Source organism: Mercurialis annua, linkage group LG4 (assembly GCF_937616625.2).
Source record: "Mercurialis annua linkage group LG4, ddMerAnnu1.2, whole genome shotgun sequence".
Taxonomy (NCBI): Eukaryota; Viridiplantae; Streptophyta; class Magnoliopsida; order Malpighiales; family Euphorbiaceae; genus Mercurialis; species Mercurialis annua.
Genome location: NC_065573.1, coordinates 25129202 through 25150600, shown reverse-complemented (window position 1 = coordinate 25150600; position 21399 = coordinate 25129202). Strand labels below are relative to the sequence as shown.

The 21399-nt window shown below is 31.2% G+C and overlaps 2 protein-coding genes and 1 long non-coding RNA gene across 3 annotated transcripts; 1 reads left to right on the top strand and 2 right to left on the bottom strand.

Annotated features, from left to right (window-relative positions):
• Nucleotides 1-1901: 1901 nt before the first annotated feature.
• Nucleotides 1902-4727, top strand: LOC130014520 (uncharacterized). Its single transcript, XR_007640582.1, has 4 exons — nucleotides 1902-2567; nucleotides 2664-2714; nucleotides 4001-4075; nucleotides 4565-4727. It is a non-coding gene; the product is annotated as an uncharacterized LOC130014520 (long non-coding RNA).
• A 3977-nt stretch (nucleotides 4728-8704) lies between these two features.
• Nucleotides 8705-11314, bottom strand: LOC126677724 (cell division cycle protein 48 homolog). The gene has a single exon (XM_050372487.2). It carries the CDS (start codon nucleotides 11238-11240, stop codon nucleotides 8817-8819), a length of 2424 nt encoding a protein of 807 aa, XP_050228444.1. The 5' UTR covers nucleotides 11241-11314; the 3' UTR covers nucleotides 8705-8816.
• Nucleotides 11315-17691: 6377 nt separating this feature from the next.
• On the bottom strand, nucleotides 17692-20301 carry LOC126677723 (cell division cycle protein 48 homolog). Its single transcript, XM_050372486.2, has one exon. The coding sequence runs from the start codon at nucleotides 20225-20227 to the stop codon at nucleotides 17804-17806; it is 2424 nt and encodes an 807-aa protein (XP_050228443.1). The 5' UTR covers nucleotides 20228-20301; the 3' UTR covers nucleotides 17692-17803.
• Between the last annotated feature and the right edge of the window lie 1098 nt (nucleotides 20302-21399).

Below are 21399 nucleotides of genomic sequence, written 5' to 3'. Positions count from 1 at the left end.
TATTATAAAATTACTTCAAATGCACCATAAATCAATTTGTTCTTTACAAAATCAGTAGTAATAAACAAATATATGAATAAGAGAAAGACAAAATAAATAATTATATGAATAATAAAACAATTTTATAAACAAAAAATTATAGTCTACAATAATTTATTTATAAAATATTTAAATCATTACAAAAACCCTAAAAAATTACACAAATCTAAAAACGAGTCGAGAAATCCATAGCGCGGACCTAAGAGACGAACGGACTAGCACGAACGGAAAAGACAAACGGAAAAACGACCGAAAACGACGAGAAATCCATCGGAAATAGACGAACGGAAAAGACTAACAGAAAGTAACCGGATGAGATAAACTGAAAATAAAACGAAAAAGAAGAAGAAAAGAAGAGAAAACTTTGAGAAAGAAGAGAGAAAAGAGAGAGAGAGAGAAAAGACTAGCTATGTAAAAGTTTAACTTAAAATGAGATAAAGCTTCTATATATAATGAGTATTTTTGTAAATGAATTAGAAAAATAGGTAGCATAAGAAATAAGGAAAAGATGACAAAAAATGGTGTATATAAGTTTTAAAAACAGATATTTGGTGAGAATATCCCTATAATTTTCCTATCTTAGAAGAGTATATATATATGTATGTCTATAAGATCTAGATAATTTTTTTAGATAGACTTAGTATATGTTATTAAATTGATAACAATATTATAATTTTGTTTGTTATTTTTTTAACACATTTTAATTGTGATTTTATAATAATGTCATATTTTAATAGAGTGTTATAATGTAATTTGCTCAGTTCACAGATGATGTGATGGACTGAATGTACCTAAAAATTTCTCAAAATCTATCTATTTTTTTAGTTGGTTTTCAAAGTTAAATAGAGTATTTATATATAAAAAAAAGGTCTAACCACTTTTAAATTACAAACATTTGTATACTTTTATCAATTACGATAAAATTTTCAATTAAGTCCAATTTGAAAGTTTTTTTATTTGTTTTTGAAATTGTAACTAATTTTGAGTTTCATTTTTAAATCCAAACCTTGATATCTTTTATCAATTACATTCAAGTTTTAAAAAATTGTTTAACTTTCAAAATAAGTTAATATAAACGTTTGTTTGCGATTGATAAAAATGGAAAAAAATTGGTTTTAAAAAATTAAATTAAATGTTTGGGTCACAATTGCAATAAAAAAAATCAAATTGAATATAATTGTAAAAAAAATAAAAAAATTAATCTTAATTGATAAATAACATAAAAAAATTAAATTTGAATTGATAATTATATATTACTAGCAAAAATACAAGCGTTGCTCTGAATTTTAATCATCGATTATATAATTAGCATAGAATTACTGTATTATTTTAAATATATTTTTTAATAAGTATTTCAATTTTGCTTATTATACAACATTAGTTTAAGGAGTAATTTTGTACGTTTAATAAGGGTTGCAGTAAAAAAAAAATATAACCTGGCTCAGATAAAAATAAAATACGATACTGAAGCATAAGTAATAACATAAATTACCAATGAGCTATAACTCAAATGATATAAGCGCTAAGCAGCAAACTGCTAGGTCGTGGGTTCGGTTTCTCTCACAAGCGCTCCCTGCTCCTCAAATTATCAAAAAAAATAACATAAATTAAGAACAATAACTTTTATTACAAAATTAATTTAAATCATCATGTTTAAATTATTAATTTAAATATCATAAAAGTTGAAATAATTTTACAATGAAAATAATTGTAGATAAATTTTTATTAAAATAATAAATTAGATTAAAAATATGGGTGGGGATTTTGTGCTCCACCTATTAATAATAGCGCTCCAATTTTAATTTTATAGTAGCTAATGACACTATTATTCTTTATATAAAACTACTTAGCTTTTGTGTAATAACCCGTATTTTTTTATAACTTGTTTTGGTGGTTGGTTGTCCGTTTAAAGTTTGGTTTGTGATGGACTTTGGTTGTGTTTTAACTTCGACTTGTTCTCGTTGTGCTTCCGACTTGTTTTCGGATTGATTTATGTGCGAATTAGCATATGTGGTACCTTGGTTGTGTCATGTTGAATGACTTATGTGTACCCCTTGAACCTTTAAGTATTTGATGTTGAATTGATTTATTTCCGGATTGTTATCGAAACAATGTTTGCATGTTTTCCAAATCTGCTATTCTCTAGTAAAACGTCCATATCTCCCAATTTAACCGTCGGATCGGGCTGCCCTTTGGATATGTTGTACCTAAGAGGATTATCTTTCATTCGACCGTTCGGATCGTCGTTTTGACCTCTTTTCGGGTCAACCGGACCTATAACCGGACCTGCTGGGTTGAACCGGCCGTAGGTCCGGTCCACTCTGATTTCTGCATTGGCAGTGAGTCAACCGGTTCAATAACCGGTTCTGCTGGACAGAACCGGCCGTAGAACCGGTTCATTACGGGTTTGCTTATAAAAACTTCGTTTCTCGACCAAATCAGCCCCCACTCGTTCCCACAAACCCTAAACTGATTTCTAAACATTTATAGACAATTCCCAATCACATTTTGGTGCCTCAAGACACTTGGTAAGTGTTCTAACATCCTTTCCATCATTCAATTCATAGTTTATGTAATCGAATTGTTTGGGTATTCATTGGTCCTTCGGTTTTTCATTGTTGTAGCCATTATTCCACTATTTTTCTGAGTTTTCCTTGCTCTTTTGGATTGCTAAGGTAATTAATCCTTCCTTTACCCTTTTAATTCGAATCGTTGGTGTGATGGTTGTTAGATTTCAATTTTAAATGTTAGTTTTGTGGCATGTAATTATATGGGCTATTTTGATTTGGTTTTCTTATTAGTGTATCAAATTCATTGTCAATACTTGTTGGGCATTTGTTGTAGTTGTTTATGCTCTCTTGAATTCGGTTCGTTCATGCGTTGTATGGATTTCTTAAAAGGGAAATGTTAGGGCTGTCCATAATTTCATTGCCATGATGTTGTTGTTTAAAGAATTAGATTGCTATAGATTGTTTTAGTTTGATTTTGTTATAGGGCTGTAAATAATTGAATTAACCTGTGTTTGGTGATTAAAAATCAAATTGACAGAGTTGGATTAGTTTGGTTTGAGCATATCAAATTGTTTGTTATTTGGCTTGATAATCATGATCAATTGATATGTTTTGGTTAGAGGTTTTGAAACTGAAAATGTAATTGGTTTAAGCTTTTGAGATGAATTGGATTCATTAAAGTGTCATGGCATGGTTGTTTTGAGGTTGGCTTGTTTTGCCGATTTTGGCTAAATGTTGAATTTGTTGTCATGTAATGTTTTGATTGTTTAAATAAGTTAGTTGGGTTGTTTAACATTATTGATTAATATTGGATTGTTGTTAACATGTTAGTATGATGTATAAATTATTGTAAATCTTGATTGGGCATGTTTAATGTTAGAGGGCATGCTAAGGTGATTGTATATTTTATGTTGGCCGTTTGAACATGTTTGCCCATTGAGGACTTTTGTCGAGAACCTTATGAGCGTTATGATATTTTGGTTATTGAGTTCTTATTGAGTTCCTTGCTTTCAAAATGGATTTCATAGTTTATCAAAAGATGACTTAAATATTAAACTCTGGTTTTACTCTGGTTGGATTTTGGTTCGGGTTAGACTTGGGTCGCCCGATTTGTGAGAAGATGCCTTGCAATTGTTGTAACTTGGCTGACTCACCATGTTGGTTTTAAACTTGGTTTATGGATTTAACTAAGTTATCTGAAATGGATTTTCGGATCATGTTTTCAAAGTGGGAACTCAATTTGACTTAACTGATTGTATGACTTTGGTGACAGTCCGAGTAAGTATGATTATTCCACGTTGGTTTATGCTTTGGCATTTTGACTATATATGTATAATGGCGTTATGATGGTTTATACGTTGGCTTGATTGATATATGTGCTAGTCGTATGTGGTGTCTAGTACTCTCTAGAGTTAGGGGATGATATTAATTATTATATATATTTTTCTTAGACCCGTCGACTGCTCGTGCTTCGGAGTCGGATCAGGTTTAGTTGCTTGTAAAGTTTTCACGTGGATTTGCAAGCAGTGAGTTTGTACTTACTATTTACCGCTTTATTAAGTAAATTGTTATTTTAATATTAAATATATATATTGTACGTATATTTCGAACTGTTTTTATATTATGGCTTCTAGTTGGAACATGCTACCTAATGGGCATCATTAGGACTGCGTGCGCACCGGTATTGATCTAGATAAGGTATGTGATATGTGGGGGTAACTCGGTGGTAGCCTAGCTCTCGGGACCCAGTAGAGTAACTCGGTGTAGCTCAGCTCTCGGGACTCTGGTTATGAATTAAGAGTGGTCGGTGGTAACTCGGTGTAGCTCAGCTCTCGGGACCAGACCTAATGGATTATGGTTATATTAGTATTGTGGATTAGGGTTCCAACTATTATACGTAATGTTCATATTAAATGTTTTAAAAGGGTTTCAATGGTTTTCCACTTGATAAATGTAAATAGTGGTATGAACTCATCTCAGTATATCTGACCCCGTTGTTTTCCCAAATTTTCCAGGGTTATGATATGAGCGAGTCAGCTGCTCTCCGATTCTTTATTTCCTCGGAGGTTTTACTATATTTAATAAGGTTATTAAACTTATTTTATTCTTAGACCGCAGTAGTAAATAGAAGTCTTATGTCGAATACTTGTTATAAATTTATTCACTGAATTATTGCTATTTTGGCATTCTTTTATTAACTTGGGTTAATATATACTTCTGCCATGTTTAAGACTCAGAGTTGGCTTAGCACTTTATAATAAATGTTGTAAATTATGAACTGCTAGAACTAGGCTGAAGTCTCGGTTGCCCCCGAGCATTGGTTTCTTGCATGCTTATGTATTTGTTGGTTATCCGCAAGGCTTGCTACGGGTTTTGGTACAACCATACCCATACCCTAGCGCCGATCGCGATTCATGAAATTGGGTCGTGACATTTTGTTTTCAATATTCTATAATTATTTTGTTCAATATAATCTGTAATATTTGTTTAACTCTTAGATTTTACATAATTTTATTTAATGATTAACTGTTAGTCTCAAACAATTTTATTTATTTTTTATTTATTTTCATATTTTAATTCTAATAACTCTTTTAATATGAATACTGATTTTATTTTAAATAAATTGACAATTAAAAGTAGAGCTGGCCACGCATGGTTCATAACTCGGCGGTTCCGAACCGGAACCGCCGGGTCGCGGTTCAAAAAAAATAGAACCGGCACGGACCCGTCTAAAGGAAGGTTCCGGGCCGGTTCGGATCCGGCCGGTTCCGGTTTTGATTCCGAGTTCCTGACAGTTCGGAAAAAAATTTAAATTTAAATTTAAATTTAATTACTAAAAGCTAAAAAGTATAGTTTAAAAATAAAATAACATGCAGAGATAATATTATAAGAAAATAATAAAATAAAACAAATTTTTTAAATATTATATTAACCAAAAAATTCACTAAGAAATTTTATAATTATATAACACTGAAACAATACATAGATATTAACTTTATGTAGCGGTAAAACAATATTTAAAAAATAGAGATTTTAAAAATAAAAAAACATAATTTGATTGAAAATTTATAACAAATATATTATTATTGTGTTAAAAATAATACTCTATATTTTATAACATACTAACTTCAATATACTTCTCATTTGTAGATACATCAATTTAATATATATACAATAAATAATATATATATATATATATGTAACTATAAAATATAAAATATTATATGATATATATTAAAATTAAATAACTTTTATCGACGGGTATAACCCTTAAATTGTCGGTTCTGATCCGGAACCGCCGGTTCACGATTCAAAAAAACTTGAAACCGGCCCGAAACCAGTGTTTCGACAGTTCCGGACCGATTTTAATCCGATTTCGAATTTGACCGATTCCGAACCGGATTAGACTAAGCCGGTTTTGGGCCGGTTCATGGGTTGATCCGACTCAGGGCCAGTTCTAACTAAAAGATAGTATTTTTATAAGAAGGCTAATTTCACTAGACTATATACATAAAAATGTATGATTTATTTTCTTAATTATCATAAAACATATATTTCTTTGATATTTTAATAAAGATAGTTTTTCTCTTTGTATAAATTTTATCTGATATACTAAACAACTCCAAAAACTTATAAAATTATGTGTAAGCCAACAAAGACTTTAAAATACATAAAAAGTAACAAAAATTTAAAATTAAATACAATTAAACAAATTATGAAAAATATAAATTAATCATAAAAAATTTAAGCTCCATAATTATTGAACGATTATGAAATGGGATATAGACAATGACAGATCTAGAAATATTTTATATGTTTGGTGAAATTGTATCCAAAGTTTGTAAAAGAATAGAATGGACAAAATGTAAATTTTATTGCTACGAATTTTAAGATGAAAAAATGATAATATTAATTTATATGTTTATATTTTTTTTATAGATTCAAAATAATAAAATAGTCAATTTACCAGTATAAAGTCTTCCTAGATCCGCCCGTGGATATAGATATTGGTCCAAACTCTAAAGAACTATATAAACATAGATTTGAAAACCATAATGAGCCGGGATAACAAAGTCATTAAGAATTAAAATAAAAAATATTGGAGCGGATTTGTAATTGGGTGGAGTACGAATATCTCCACCCAAAAATATTAATGAATAAAGTTATTATTTTATCAAAAATTAAATAATTATATTTTTTGGCCACAAAATATATTTATATTTGTTTAACATAATTTAAGTAATACTGTAATGTTGTCATTTTTATAATTTTGCAATATTACTACATAAAAAATATTTTATTTAATTATTTAAGTTTTTATGACCCAGTATGACGCATAAACTTACTAAATAGAAAGATTAAGCCGCAGTATATTTTTTATTTGCTATATATCTAGATTAATATTTCTATATTGGTATCATATTGAACTATTTATAAAAATATTATCTCTTTTTATTTTTCTATGTTTGTTAACATAATTTTTGTTTGAATGTTTAACATTTTTGACAATTAAATGGTGATTAAAAAGGAACGAAACTAGCAACCTCTCATTTTTTCTTTTTTTAATAAAAAAAAAGATTATAAACACCAATTGTTTATTTTTTTATTTTTTTGCTAGCTAGCTGCCGTCAATGATTTGATTTTACTGTTGGCGGTAGTCATCTCTTTCTTAATTTCGCTTTAATTTCATAAAGTTTAATAAATAACCAACTTTTTTTTATTTTTTATTTTTGATGGATTAATATTTATCGTCGAAAATCGAGTCGAAAATAGATTAAAAACCTTCCAACAATGAAAATGAAATCGTTTATGTACTATATTAGTGTTTTTATTGTTGTTTCCTGTTCTTTTTTATCCTTTCTATGTCAAAAGTTTGTTTTGTTTTCTTTACGAAATGTTTGTTGTCCCTTTTCTTTAAGGGTTGGTTGGGGTGATGATTGATCGAAGGTTATGACTCTAATTTTTGATATCGGAAATTAGTTAGTGGACATTGAAGAAGTTTGATCGAGTACTGTACTTAATTGGCGAAACAAGTAATTTATTTTTTGTTTCCATGTTAGTTCATCAGATTTAATTTTTAAATTTTTCTGATTTCTTACAAATAAAATTGTTTCAAATTCTGTTTATTAAAGTTTGACGTATTAAAAAAAGAGAGGAAAGAAACAAAAAAAATGGATTCTAATTAAAATAAAATCCACCAAAAAAACATTTCCTCGTAAAACTTTAATTTATTGAAGATTTTTTTGTTCTTGATACTTTTATGAGTGTATCCCATGCAACCGTTGCGCCACGTCATTTTTATATCAAGCCAATGAGCATTTGCGATAGGGAATCTTTTAATTATTACTTATTTTTTTTATCATTCAATTTTCCACATAGCTAACGCACAATTGGTTTGTTGCACGAATGACATGGCGCAACGGTTGTGTGTAATAATTTTTCTACTTTTATATGTCTATGGTGTTTATTGTAACTCTAAATACTTTTTATATTTCCAATACACTTGTATTGTAATAAAATCACATGTCATCAAATTTTAAATATAAACATATACATAAACAACTAAATATTAAAGATATTCGTCATTTGATGAAAATATTTTATTTGTCTTTAATTGTTTATCGTTTATACTCACATCTCTTTATCATAGTTAATAGCATTTTATATTCATAGGTAAAGATAGAAATTTCAATTAGGGGTATTATTTTTGGGTGAAATTTAAAAATAAACATTAAAAGTATGCATATAAATAATAAATATGTTTATAAAATTCAAAATTCAAAATTAATTATTCACACTTTTCTGTTTTTTAAAAGCGTTATATTCTTTTTTAGTTTTTTTATCCTTCTGTGATATTTTAACAATTATTGATCACATTCCACCCTATTGATTGATTTGATCATGAACAAATTAATTTCAATTAAAAGTTAATCATTAGTATTAATAACCCATAATTAATTAACCATTATATGTATAATAACTTCTGGGATCCTTACATTAACAACTCTGCACTACACTGAGACATGCAAAAGAATGCCCTTGGAAACGGAAATGCCGAAACGGTATTAGTATTATAAATATATAATTATTGAATAGTCAGAAATATATTTGAAAATTAAATGAAACATTGAAACAGAACTGGGAAGTTTCAAGATAATTTTAAAAAATGATCAAATACTAATAAACTTGTAACTAAAAAACACAATCATCCATAATTAAAACTAAAGACTACAACTAGTATAGATGTAAGAAAATAAAAAAGACAGTCTAATTGTATAAATCATCATCATCAGCCCCGGCAGCAGAATTCGCAAACAGATCAGTTCCAGCAGCTGATCCATTGGTTTCAGAAAACCTGAATTCCGATCCAACGCCTCTTGATTGATGCAAAGTCTGAGAAAACCCCTGGTATTTCCTGATATCAGCATCACTTACACTACGGCGAGCGTACTTCATCGATTCCTCAAAATGTGACGCGTTAATCTCTGCCACTTCATCATCTTCATCCATGTCTTCCTCCATAGCGTCAGGATTATCTCTTCGCTTCCTCTCCCTCTCAATATCCTTTTCAATGTTCTCCCTGATAGCGTATTTGCAAGCGCGCTGGCAGATTTCAGTCAAATCAGCCCCGCTGAAACCCTGAGTGTATTTCGCAAGTAGTCTGAGATCAACGTCTTTGGCAACCGGTGATTTCCTGAGGCACGCCTTGAGAATCTGATGGCGAGAGTCTTCGTCAGGAAGAGGAATATAGATTAGTTGATCGAGCCTGCCAGGTCGGAGAAGTGCAGAGTCGATTATATCTGGTCGGTTAGTAGCACCGATTATGAAAACTGTTTTCTTAGCTGACATTCCGTCCATTTCTGTTAAAAGCTGATTCAAAACCCTATCGCCAGCACCACCGGCATCTCCTCCGCTACTACCTCTCTGAGTCGCAATTGAGTCAAGCTCATCAAAGAACAGAACACAAGGTGCAGACTGACGAGCCTTGTCGAAAATTTCTCGCACATTGGCTTCGCTTTCTCCGAACCACATGGTAAGCAATTCAGGACCTTTGATGCTAATGAAATTAGCCTGGCATTCATTCGCAATAGCTTTGGCTAGAAGAGTTTTACCACAACCAGGCGGACCGTAGAACAGAACACCTTTCGATGGCGACATGCCAAATTTCTCAAATTTCTCAGGATGCTCCACCGGATATTGAACTGTCTCTTGAAGCTCGCGCTTCACAGTTTCGAGCCCACCAACATCTTCCCAGCTTACATTAGGCACTTCAACAACCGTTTCGCGCAAAGCCGATGGGTTACTGATCCCTAGAGCAGTGTCGAAGTGTTCGTTAGTGACCGCCATGGAGTTAAGTATCTCAGCATCTATGGATTCGTCTTCTAAGTCAATCACATCCATTTTTTCTCTGATACACTGAAGTGCAGCCTCCGTGCAAAGCGCTGCTAAATCAGCACCAACATAACCATGTGTGTTCTTCGCAGTTTTTTCCAAATCGACATCCTCGGTAAGCTTCATGTTCTTAGTATGGATTCTAAGAACCTCGAGACGGCCAACTTCATCAGGAACACCAATATCGATTTCCCTGTCGAATCTCCCGAATCTCCTCAGAGCTGGATCAATACTGTTGGGACGATTTGTTGCTCCTATGACAATAACATGTGCGCGAGATTTAAGTCCGTCCATGAGCGTTAAAAGCTGCGAGACTATTCTCCTTTCAACTTCTCCGTTCGTTTTGTCTCTTTTAGGCGCAATGGAGTCGATTTCATCAATAAAAATAATGGAAGGCGCATTCTTCTCTGCTTCCTCAAAAGCTTTCCTGAGATTACTTTCACTTTCCCCAGCCATTTTCGACATAATCTCAGGTCCATTAATACAGAAGAAAAAAGCACCCGTTTCGTTCGCGATGGCGCGCGCAATCAACGTCTTTCCCGTTCCAGGAGGCCCATAGAGCAGAATTCCCTTCGGCGGCTTCACTCCAATCGTCTTGAAAAGCTTCGGATGCCTCAACGGAAGCTCCACCGCTTCCCTAATCTGAGCCATCTGTTTCCTGACGCCACCAACATCATCATACCCAATCTCATCCAATCTGTCTCCCTCTTCCCTACTCACCCCCTCTTCGTCGTAGAAAATCTCCGTATCCGGCGCAACCACACAGTACTCATCAGGATCAGTGGCCATAACCTTAAACTCAACACTTCTCATCCCACCTCGTACAAGAAACAAATCACCTGTCCTGATGGGACGAAACGTTTCAAGAAAATAAGGTTTCAGATACACATCAAACAGATTCCCCGAAACCCCTTCAATTGTGTCATCAATAGGCTGAATATTCACACGCTTGCAGTATTTAACATCAGGAGATTGATGAACAGAGACAACATCTCCAAGCCTAACTCTCAGGTTCGACCTGACGACCTTGTTCATCCTGATTTTCGACCCTTCGCATGATTCGTCTGCATGAGCAATGCAGATTGCGTCCTTCCTTTTCTTTCCTTTGATCAAGATGGTGTCGCCGAGAAAAAACTGGAGAGTGTCCATAGTATGAGGATGGAGAGAAATAATGGAGTTATCGTCGTTAATGGATTCATCAACAACAAGTCGATTTGGTGATTTTTTACGCTCTAAAATTGCTGTACTGTAATCTCTTTTTGTTGCTGTAGAATCAGATGATCCAGCTTGGTTGGACATGATGTAAACGGCAATAGCAAAATATGAGAGAAATTGATTAAAAGCAAGACCAATATAAGTAAGGCAAAACAAAGCTGTTATGCTGTGATATAATTTTGTTATTGGGTCATACGGTGCCTATATATATAGATATCGGTACTTCCTAATCCCACAAGGAAACTGATTTCCTTTTCATATAAATGAAATTCATTTTCCAAATTTGGTTTGGTAAATTGTACTAGTACTATCTTATTGGTTAAATGTTTCTCCGATTAGGAATAGGAAAAGGAGAAGCGTGAATGAAAGCTATAATTAATTTCCAGAGTTTATCTTATACGGTCTGCATTATAGTTTTGTGGTAATTTCCTGAAATACATGTTTCGGTAATTTATTTATAGTTTTATCTCTCAAGTTTTGACTTTTTTTTTTCTGACTTTTTTATTTACGAAAAATATTTTTTTTTAAATTTCAGAAATACCTTTTTCGGATTCCAATTTTAGTTTTCGATTTTTTCGGTTCGGTCGACCGAACTGACCGATAGCACAACCCTATTTTTCAGTTTTTAATAGTTTGCTCTTTTTTTTATAGATTTTTTTTTTGAAACTTTTTTATATTTTCTTATAGTGTAACAATAGTATATATATATAGTTTTTATAGTGTAAGATTAGTGTATATATAGTGTTTTTGTGGTCTATACCATCAAAACACTGCGAATACACCATAAACACTGCAAATACACGATAAACACTGTAAATTCACCATAGATATACTAAAAACGACGGTAATACACCAAAAAACATAGATATCCGGAAAAACACCAGAAACACTATAAATACACCAAAAATACACTAAAACGTATATATATTATAAAATTACTTCAAATGCACCATAAATCAATTTGTTCTTTACAAAATCAGTAGTAATAAACAAATATATGAATAAGAGAAAGACAAAATAAATAATTATATGAATAATAAAACAATTTTATAAACAAAAAATTATAGTCTACAATAATTTATTTATAAAATATTTAAATCATTACAAAAACCCTAAAAAATTACACAAATCTAAAAACGAGTCGAGAAATCCATAGCGCGGACCTAAGAGACGAACGGACTAGCACGAACGGAAAAACGACCGAAAACGACGAGAAATCCATCGGAAATAGACGAACGGAAAAGACTAACAGAAAGTAACCGGATGAGATAAACTGAAAATAAAACGAAAAAGAAGAAGAAAAGAAGAGAAAACTTTGAGAAAGAAGAGAGAAAAGAGAGAGAGAGAGAAAAGACTAGCTATGTAAAAGTTTAACTTAAAATGAGATAAAGCTTCTATATATAATGAGTATTTTTGTAAATGAATTAGAAAAATAGGTAGCATAAGAAATAAGGAAAAGATGACAAAAAAATGGTGTATATAAGTTTTAAAAACAGATATTTGGTGAGAATATCCCTATAATTTTCCTATCTTAGAAGAGTATATATATATGTATGTCTATAAGATCTAGATAATTTTTTTAGATAGACTTAGTATATGTTATTAAATTGATAACAATATTATAATTTTGTTTGTTATTTTTTAACACATTTTAATTGTGATTTTATAATAATGTCATATTTTAATAGAGTGTTATAATGTAATTTGCTCAGTTCACAGATGATGTGATGGACTGAATGTACCTAAAAATTTCTCAAAATCTATCTATTTTTTTAGTTGGTTTTCAAAGTTAAATAGAGTATTTATATATAAAAAAAAGGTCTAACCACTTTTAAATTACAAACATTTGTATACTTTTATCAATTACGATAAAATTTTCAATTAAGTCCAATTTGAAAGTTTTTTTATTTGTTTTTGAAATTGTAACTAATTTTGAGTTTCATTTTTAAATCCAAACCTTGATATCTTTTATCAATTACATTCAAGTTTTAAAAAATTGTTTAACTTTCAAAATAAGTTAATATAAACGTTTGTTTGCGATTGATAAAAATGGAAAAAAATTGGTTTTAAAAAATTAAATTAAATGTTTGGGTCACAATTGCAATAAAAAAAAATCAAATTGAATATAATTGTAAAAAAAAAAAATTAATCTTAATTGATAAATAACATAAAAAAATTAAATTTGAATTGATAATTATATATTACTAGCAAAAATACAAGCGTTGCTCTGAATTTTAATCATCGATTATATAATTAGCATAGAATTACTGTATTATTTTAAATATATTTTTTAATAAGTATTTCAATTTTGCTTATTATACAACATTAGTTTAAGGAGTAATTTTGTACGTTTAATAAGGGTTGCAGTAAAAAAAATATAACCTGGCTCAGATAAAAATAAAATACGATACTGAAGCATAAGTAATAACATAAATTACCAATGAGCTATAACTCAAATGATATAAGCGCTAAGCAGCAAACTGCTAGGTCGTGGGTTCGGTTTCTCTCACAAGCGCTCCCCGCTCCTCAAATTATCAAAAAAAATAACATAAATTAAGAACAATAACTTTTATTACAAAATTAATTTAAATCATCATGTTTAAATTATTAATTTAAATATCATAAAAGTTGAAATAATTTTACAATGAAAATAATTGTAGATAAATTTTTATTAAAATAATAAATTAGATTAAAAATATGGGTGGGGATTTTGTGCTCCACCTATTAATAATAGCGCTCCAATTTTAATTTTATAGTAGCTAATGACACTATTATTCTTTATATAAAACTACTTAGCTTTTGTTTTCAATATTCTATAATTATTTTGTTCAATATAATCTGTAATATTTGTTTAACTCTTAGATTTTACATAATTTTATTTAATGATTAACTGTTAGTCTCAAACAATTTTATTTATTTTTTATTTATTTTCATATTTTAATTCTAATAACTCTTTTAATATGAATACTGATTTTATTTTAAATAAATTGACAATTAAAAGTAGAGCTGGCCACGCATGGTTCATAACTCGGTGGTTCCGAACCGGAACCGCCGGGTCGCGGTTCAAAAAAAATAGAACCGGCACGGACCCGTCTAAAGGAAGGTTCCGGGCCGGTTCGGATCCGGCCAGTTCCGGTTTTGATTCCGAGTTCCGGACAGTTCGGAAAAAAAATTAAATTTAAATTTAAATTTAATTACTAAAAGCTAAAAAGTATAGTTTAAAAATAAAATAACATGCAGAGATAATATTATAAGAAAATAATAAAATAAAACAAATTTTTTAAATATTATATTAACCAAAAAATTCACTAAGAAATTTTATAATTATATAACACTGAAACAATACATAGATATTAACTTTATGTAGCGGTAAAACAATATTTAAAAAATAGAGATTTTAAAAATAAAAAAACATAATTTGATTGAAAATTTATAACAAATATATTATTATTGTGTTAAAAATAATACTCTAATTTTTATAACATACTAACTTCAATATACTTCTCATTTGTAGATACATCAATTTAATATATATACAATAAATAATATATATATATATATATATATATATATATATATGTAACTATAAAATATAAAATATTATATGATATATATTAAAATTAAATAACTTTTATCGACGGGTATAACCCTTAAATTGTCGGTTCTGATCCGGAACCGCCGGTTCACGATTCAAAAAAACTTGAAACCGGCCCGAAACCAGTGTTTCGACAGTTCCGGACCGATTTTAGTCCGATTCCGAATTTGACCGATTCCGAACCGGATTAGACTAAGCCGGTTTTGGGCCGGTTCATGGGTTGACCCGACTCAGGGCCAGTTCTAACTAAAAGATAGTATTTTTATAAGAAGGCTAATTTCACTAGACTATATACATAAAAATGTATGATTTATTTTCTTAATTATCATAAAACATATATTTCTTTGATATTTTAATAAAGATAGTTTTTCTCTTTGTATAAATTTTATCTGATATACTAAACAACTCCAAAAACTTATAAAATTATGTGTAAGCCAACAAAGACTTTAAAATACATAAAAAGTAACAAAAATTTAAAATTAAATACAATTAAACAAATTATGAAAAATATAAATTAATCATAAAAAATTTAAGCTCCATAATTATTGAACGATTATGAAATGGGATATAGACAATGACAGATCTAGAAATATTTTATATGTTTGGTGAAATTGTATCCAAAGTTTGTAAAAGAATAAAATGGACAAAATGTAAATTTTATTGCTACGAATTTTAAGATGAAAAAATGATAATATTAATTTATATGTTTATATTTTTTTTATAGATTCAAAATAATAAAATAGTCAATTTACCAGTATAAAGTCTTCCTAGATCCGCCCGTGGATATAGATATTGGTCCAAACTCTAAAGAACTATATAAACATAGATTTGAAAACCATAATGAGCCGGGATAACAAAGTCATTAAGAATTAAAATAAAAAATATTGGAGCGGATTTGTAATTGGGTGGAGTACGAATATCTCCACCCAAAAATATTAATGAATAAAGTTATTATTTTATCAAAAATTAAATAATTATATTTTTTGGCCACAAAATATATTTATATTTGTTTAACATAATTTAAGTAATACTGTAATGTTGTCATTTTTATAATTTTGCAATATTACTACATAAAAAATATTTTATTTAATTATTTAAGTTTTTATGACCCAGTATGACGCATAAACTTACTAAATAGAAAGATTAAGCCGCAGTATATTTTTTATTTGCTATATATCTAGATTAATATTTCTATATTGGTATCATATTGAACTATTTATAAAAATATTATCTCTTTTTATTTTTCTATGTTTGTTAACATAATTTTTGTTTGAATGTTTAACATTTTTGACAATTAAATGGTGATTAAAAAGGAACGAAACTAGCAACCTCTCATTTTTTCTTTTTTTAATAAAAAAAAAGATTATAAACACCAATTGTTTATTTTTTTATTTTTTTGCTAGCTAGCTGCCGTCAATGATTTGATTTTACTGTTGGCGGTAGTCATCTCTTTCTTAATTTCGCTTTAATTTCATAAAGTTTAATAAATAACCAACTTTTTTTTATTTTTTATTTTTGATGGATTAATATTTATCGTCGAAAATCGAGTCGAAAATAGATTAAAAACCTTCCAACAATGAAAATGAAATCGTTTATGTACTATATTAGTGTTTTTATTGTTGTTTCCTGTTCTTTTTTATCCTTTCTATGTCAAAAGTTTGTTTTGTTTTCTTTACGAAATGTTTGTTGTCCCTTTTCTTTAAGGGTTGGTTGGGGTGATGATTGATCGAAGGTTATGACTCTAATTTTTGATATCGGAAATTAGTTAGTGGACATTGAAGAAGTTTGATCGAGTACTGTACTTAATTGGCGAAACAAGTAATTTATTTTTTGTTTCCATGTTAGTTCATCAGATTTAATTTTTAAATTTTTCTGATTTCTTACAAATAAAATTGTTTCAAATTCTGTTTATTAAAGTTTGACGTATTAAAAAAAGAGAGGAAAGAAACAAAAAAAATGGATTCTAATTAAAATAAAATCCACCAAAAAAACATTTCCTCGTAAAACTTTAATTTATTGAAGATTTTTTTGTTCTTGATACTTTTATGAGTGTATCCCATGCAACCGTTGCGCCACGTCATTTTTATATCAAGCCAATGAGCATTTGCGATAGGGAATCTTTTAATTATTACTTATTTTTTTTATCATTCAATTTTCCACATAGCTAACGCACAATTGGTTTGTTGCAGGAATGACATGGCGCAACGGTTGTGTGTAATAATTTTTCTACTTTTATATGTCTATGGTGTTTATTGTAACTCTAAATACTTTTTATATTTCCAATACACTTGTATTGTAATAAAATCACATGTCATCAAATTTTAAATATAAACATATACATAAACAACTAAATATTAAAGATATTCGTCATTTGATGAAAATATTTTATTTGTCTTTAATTGTTTATCGTTTATACTCACATCTCTTTATCATAGTTAATAGCATTTTATATTCATAGGTAAAGATAGAAATTTCAATTAGGGGTATTATTTTTGGGTGAAATTTAAAAATAAACATTAAAAGTATGCATATAAATAATAAATATGTTTATAAAATTCAAAATTCAAAATTAATTATTCACACTTTTCTGTTTTTTAAAAGCGTTATATTCTTTTTTAGTTTTTTTATCCTTCTGTGATATTTTAACAATTATTGATCACATTCCACCCTATTGATTGATTTGATCATGAACAAATTAATTTCAATTAAAAGTTAATCATTAGTATTAATAACCCATAATTAATTAACCATTATATGTATAATAACTTCTGGGATCCTTACATTAACAACTCTGCACTACACTGAGACATGCAAAAGAATGCCCTTGGAAACGGAAATGCCGAAACGGTATTAGTATTATAAATATATAATTATTGAATAGTCAGAAATATATTTGAAAATTAAATGAAACATTGAAACAGAACTGGGAAGTTTCAAGATAATTTTAAAAAATGATCAAATACTAATAAACTTGTAACTAAAAAACACAATCATCCATAATTAAAACTAAAGACTACAACTAGTATAGATGTAAGAAAATAAAAAAGACAGTCTAATTGTATAAATCATCATCATCAGCCCCGGCAGCAGAATTCGCAAACAGATCAGTTCCAGCAGCTGATCCATTGGTTTCAGAAAACCTGAATTCCGATCCAACGCCTCTTGATTGATGCAAAGTCTGAGAAAACCCCTGGTATTTCCTGATATCAGCATCACTTACACTACGGCGAGCGTACTTCATCGATTCCTCAAAATGTGACGCGTTAATCTCTGCCACTTCATCATCTTCATCCATGTCTTCCTCCATAGCGTCAGGATTATCTCTTCGCTTCCTCTCCCTCTCAATATCCTTTTCAATGTTCTCCCTGATAGCGTATTTGCAAGCGCGCTGGCAGATTTCAGTCAAATCAGCCCCGCTGAAACCCTGAGTGTATTTCGCAAGTAGTCTGAGATCAACGTCTTTGGCAACCGGTGATTTCCTGAGGCACGCCTTGAGAATCTGATGGCGAGAGTCTTCGTCAGGAAGAGGAATATAGATTAGTTGATCGAGCCTGCCAGGTCGGAGAAGTGCAGAGTCGATTATATCTGGTCGGTTAGTAGCACCGATTATGAAAACTGTTTTCTTAGCTGACATTCCGTCCATTTCTGTTAAAAGCTGATTCAAAACCCTATCGCCAGCACCACCGGCATCTCCTCCGCTACTACCTCTCTGAGTCGCAATTGAGTCAAGCTCATCAAAGAACAGAACACAAGGTGCAGACTGACGAGCCTTGTCGAAAATTTCTCGCACATTGGCTTCGCTTTCTCCGAACCACATGGTAAGCAATTCAGGACCTTTGATGCTAATGAAATTAGCCTGGCATTCATTCGCAATAGCTTTGGCTAGAAGAGTTTTACCACAACCAGGCGGACCGTAGAACAGAACACCTTTCGATGGCGACATGCCAAATTTCTCAAATTTCTCAGGATGCTCCACCGGATATTGAACTGTCTCTTGAAGCTCGCGCTTCACAGTTTCGAGCCCACCAACATCTTCCCAGCTTACATTAGGCACTTCAACAACCGTTTCGCGCAAAGCCGATGGGTTACTGATCCCTAGAGCAGTGTCGAAGTGTTCGTTAGTGACCGCCATGGAGTTAAGTATCTCAGCATCTATGGATTCGTCTTCTAAGTCAATCACATCCATTTTTTCTCTGATACACTGAAGTGCAGCCTCCGTGCAAAGCGCTGCTAAATCAGCACCAACATAACCATGTGTGTTCTTCGCAGTTTTTCCCAAATCGACATCCTCGGTAAGCTTCATGTTCTTAGTATGGATTCTAAGAACCTCGAGACGGCCAACTTCATCAGGAACACCAATATCGATTTCCCTGTCGAATCTCCCGAATCTCCTCAGAGCTGGATCAATACTGTTGGGACGATTTGTTGCTCCTATGACAATAACATGTGCGCGAGATTTAAGTCCGTCCATGAGCGTTAAAAGCTGCGAGACTATTCTCCTTTCAACTTCTCCGTTCGTTTTGTCTCTTTTAGGCGCAATGGAGTCGATTTCATCAATAAAAATAATGGAAGGCGCATTCTTCTCTGCTTCCTCAAAAGCTTTCCTGAGATTACTTTCACTTTCCCCAGCCATTTTCGACATAATCTCAGGTCCATTAATACAGAAGAAAAAAGCACCCGTTTCGTTCGCGATGGCGCGCGCAATCAACGTCTTTCCCGTTCCAGGAGGCCCATAGAGCAGAATTCCCTTCGGCGGCTTCACTCCAATCGTCTTGAAAAGCTTCGGATGCCTCAACGGAAGCTCCACCGCTTCCCTAATCTGAGCCATCTGTTTCCTGACGCCACCAACATCATCATACCCAATCTCATCCAATCTGTCTCCCTCTTCCCTACTCACCCCCTCTTCGTCGTAGAAAATCTCCGTATCCGGCGCAACCACACAGTACTCATCAGGATCAGTGGCCATAACCTTAAACTCAACACTTCTCATCCCACCTCGTACAAGAAACAAATCACCTGTCCTGATGGGACGAAACGTTTCAAGAAAATAAGGTTTGAGATACACATCAAACAGATTCCCCGAAACCCCTTCAATTGTGTCATCAATAGGCTGAATATTCACACGCTTGCAGTATTTAATATCAGGAGATTGATGAACAGAGACAACATCTCCAAGCCTAACTCTCAGGTTCGACCTGACGACCTTGTTCATCCTGATTTTCGACCCTTCGCATGATTCGTCTGCATGAGCAATGCAGATTGCGTCCTTCCTTTTCTTTCCTTTGATCAAGATGGTGTCGCCGAGAAAAAACTGGAGAGTGTCCATAGTATGAGGATGGAGAGAAATAATGGAGTTATCGTCGTTAATGGATTCATCAACAACAAGTCGATTTGGTGATTTTTTACGCTCTAAAATTGCTGTACTGTAATCTCTTTTTGTTGCTGTAGAATCAGATGATCCAGCTTGGTTGGACATGATGTAAACGGCAATAGCAAAATATGAGAGAAATTGATTAAAAGCAAGACCAATATAAGTAAGGCAAAACAAAGCTGTTATGCTGTGATATAATTTTGTTATTGGGTCATACGGTGCCTATATATATAGATATCGGTACTTCCTAATCCCACAAGGAAACTGATTTCCTTTTCATATAAATGAAATTCATTTTCCAAATTTGGTTTGGTAAATTGTACTAGTACTATCTTATTGGTTAAATGTTTCTCCGATTAGGAATACGAAAAGGAGAAGCGTGAATGAAAGCTATAATTAATTTCCAGAGTTTATCTTATACGGTCTGCATTATAGTTTTGTGGTAATTTCCTGAAATATATGTTTCGGTAATTTATTTATAGTTTTATCTCTCAAGTTTTGACTTTTTTTTCTGACTTTTTTATTTACGAAAAATATTTTTTTTTAAATTTCAGAAATACCTTTTTCGGATTCCAATTTTAGTTTTCGATTTTTTCGGTTCGGTCGACCGAACCGACCGATAGCACAACCCTATTTTTCAGTTTTTAATAGTTTGCTCTTTTTTTTATAGATTTTTTTTTTGAAACTTTTTTATATTTTCTTATAGTGTAACAATAGTATATATATATAGTTTTTATAGTGTAAGATTAATGTATATATAGTGTTTTTGTGGTCTATACATCAAAACACTGCGAATACACCATAAACACTGCAAATACACGATAAACACTGTAAATTCACCATAGATATACTAAAAACGACGGTAATACACCAAAAAACATAGATATCCGGAAAAACACCAGAAACACTATAAATACACCAAAAATACACTAAAACGTATATATATTATAAAATTACTTCAAATGCACCATAAATCAATTTGTTCTTTACAAAATCAGTAGTAATAAACAAATATATGAATAAGAGAAAGACAAAATAAATAATTATATGAATAATAAAACAATTTTATAAACAAAAAATTATAGTCTACAATAATTTATTTATAAAATATTTAAATCATTACAAAAACCCTAAAAAATTACACAAATCTAAAAACGAGTCGAGAAATCCATAGCGCGGACCTAAGAGACGAACGGACTAGCACGAACGGAAAAGACAAACGGAAAAACGACCGAAAACGACGAGAAATCCATCGGAAATAGACGAACGGAAAAGAC